This window comes from Cyprinodon variegatus, unplaced genomic scaffold (assembly GCF_000732505.1).
Source record: "Cyprinodon variegatus isolate N-32 unplaced genomic scaffold, C_variegatus-1.0 Scaffold800, whole genome shotgun sequence".
Taxonomy (NCBI): Eukaryota; Metazoa; Chordata; class Actinopteri; order Cyprinodontiformes; family Cyprinodontidae; genus Cyprinodon; species Cyprinodon variegatus.
In genome coordinates, this window is record NW_015151253.1 from 236718 (window position 1) to 238817 (window position 2100).

The 2100-nt window shown below is 41.0% G+C and overlaps 1 protein-coding gene across 1 annotated transcript in view; it reads left to right on the forward strand.

The window, feature by feature from the left end:
* LOC107098683 (M-protein, striated muscle-like) overlaps positions 1–2100 on the forward strand; it is a 54085-nt gene that overhangs the window by 31869 nt on the left and 20116 nt on the right. The window contains exons 12-13 of the mRNA XM_015396469.1: positions 1612–1799; positions 1902–2028. Coding sequence (XP_015251955.1) covers positions 1612–1799; positions 1902–2028 — 315 coding nt within the window. The remainder of the gene's footprint in view (positions 1–1611; positions 1800–1901; positions 2029–2100) is intronic.

A 2100-nucleotide genomic window follows, 5' to 3' on the forward strand; every position in this document is an offset into this window, starting at 1 on the left:
ATCATGGATGTGCAGCCGACAAATCTGCGGCAACTGTGTGATGCCATCATGTCAATATGGACCAAACTCCCTGAGGAATGCTTCCAGCACCTTGTTGAATCTATGCCACGAAGAATTGAGGCAGTTCTGAAGGCAAAAGGGGGTCCAACCCGTTACTAGCATGGGGTACCTAATAAAGTGGCCGGTGAATGTAGTTACTTGCGAGGAGAGTAGGAAGAGACTGCAGAGTTTACAATCTCCAACCCACTCCGCAGTCTTCAGCTTTCTCCTCGCCATTTATTGAAGAAAAGGAGATGTCCCTAATTATATCAGCTGAGGTTTAACTAAGGGAAAGGGAAACAAAATGATCTTACTTTAAACCTCAGCACATACGTTAAAACAAAAAATGTGGTTGTTTTACAATTGAATTGTTCCAAGAACACATGTTTAGAAAAAACAAATGATAGAGGCTGTTCAGGTCTCTTTTACAACCCAGCTTGTGATAGAGGATGTTCAGGTCTCTTCCACAACCCGTCCGTTGCATGACCTTTATCTGGAACAATCTTAAGCAAGAGTTAATAAAAGATGAATCACACATTATACATCATAATAGTTCATTAGAACACAACCCATGAAACACAAACAAGGTAAGAGTATAAATAAAACATTTCTAACAATGATACATGTGGCTTAAATAAGTATAAAGTATGGTATCGGTACAGGTATTGGTAATACTGACCCTGTATCTTCTTGGTATCAGTATCGTCCACCTCTTTATTAGTCATATTCATGTCAACCATGTTTTTCCACGTGGAGTTGTCCACGTAATATAAAGGCTCAATCCAAATACCTAAAATTTGTAAGGACACTAAAGCCATGGAGGAAAAACATCCAAGGTCACCATAAGTGATATTTGATCAGTGATAGAAGTTAGAAAGGAGCTAGGACCAGGAAGTGGTATGCTTGACAGGAAATACCGGCACAGCCCAGCTCACAGATTTAAACAATAAATTGTTAAATCACTTGTACTTAGTGTAAGACAGGCTGATGTAAACATCTTTGTATGTTTTGGTTTCTTAATGGAGAGTTTCAGCCATTCCATACATTTATATAACTTTAATTTTTTTTGCAGTTCTTTTCTAGAAAGGTTGTAGTCCCAAAATTACTAGCTTCATCAATGTGCGTGTCTGTAACATGATGACATTCATGAAATCAAAGGCTGGATTCATACCAGCTGTCCAGATCTCCTTTCCAACCCTGAATTGCATTCTAACTGTTGGCCTCACAAAAGGTGAGGAAATAGGAATGCTAGGAACAGCAGATAGAAGCAACAATTTTATGATTTCAGATAAAGCCACATTTTTCAAAGGTGCTCGTTGTAGAAATTCAAGCTGTTGACCTCTCTGTTGACACCATCTGAATGGCATTAAAGATAAAATGAGGTAATTTGGCCTTGCAGACGCGTCAAGCATAACCCAGGCTTTAGTCTTTGCACTTAAATTGTCTTCAATAATAGATGACAAAAGGTTTTCAGCCATAATGCATATCTGACCGCAATATCTGTTGCCTGCTGTAGTTTTTCACATGTATGAAGTTCAAACTGGAACATGTAGAACTCTTTGAAACTTCCAGCCACTCCCAGTGCACCGTTCGGTATCACCATGCTGAGCTGCGACGGCTCCTCCATGACTTTGGCCTGGAAGAGTCCCAAACACTGTGGCGGCTCCAAGGTCAACGCTTATTACATCGACAAGCGTGATGCTGACACTTTGGTGTGGAAGGAGGTCAACCTGGCCGCCGTCACTGAAAGGATCTGTACTGTGAGTTCTCTGATTACACAGAGCTCTTTAACTCGAAAGCATCCCAAATATATTTCTACTGTAAAATAAATACCCGAGAGCCAAGCTGTGTCTGTGTTTTAGGTGGACCATCTAACAGAGGGAACTTTTTACGAGTTCAGGATCCAGGCTGGTAATCTAGCAGGTGTTGGTCTACCTTCAGCTCCCAGTGCCCCGATGAAATGTGAAGCTTGGACCATGGAGGTGCCAGGTACAGTACAGCCTCATACCCCCCAAGGTTTTTTATTAGGGAATATTCAGCTTTGGTTCAGTCAATTATTTC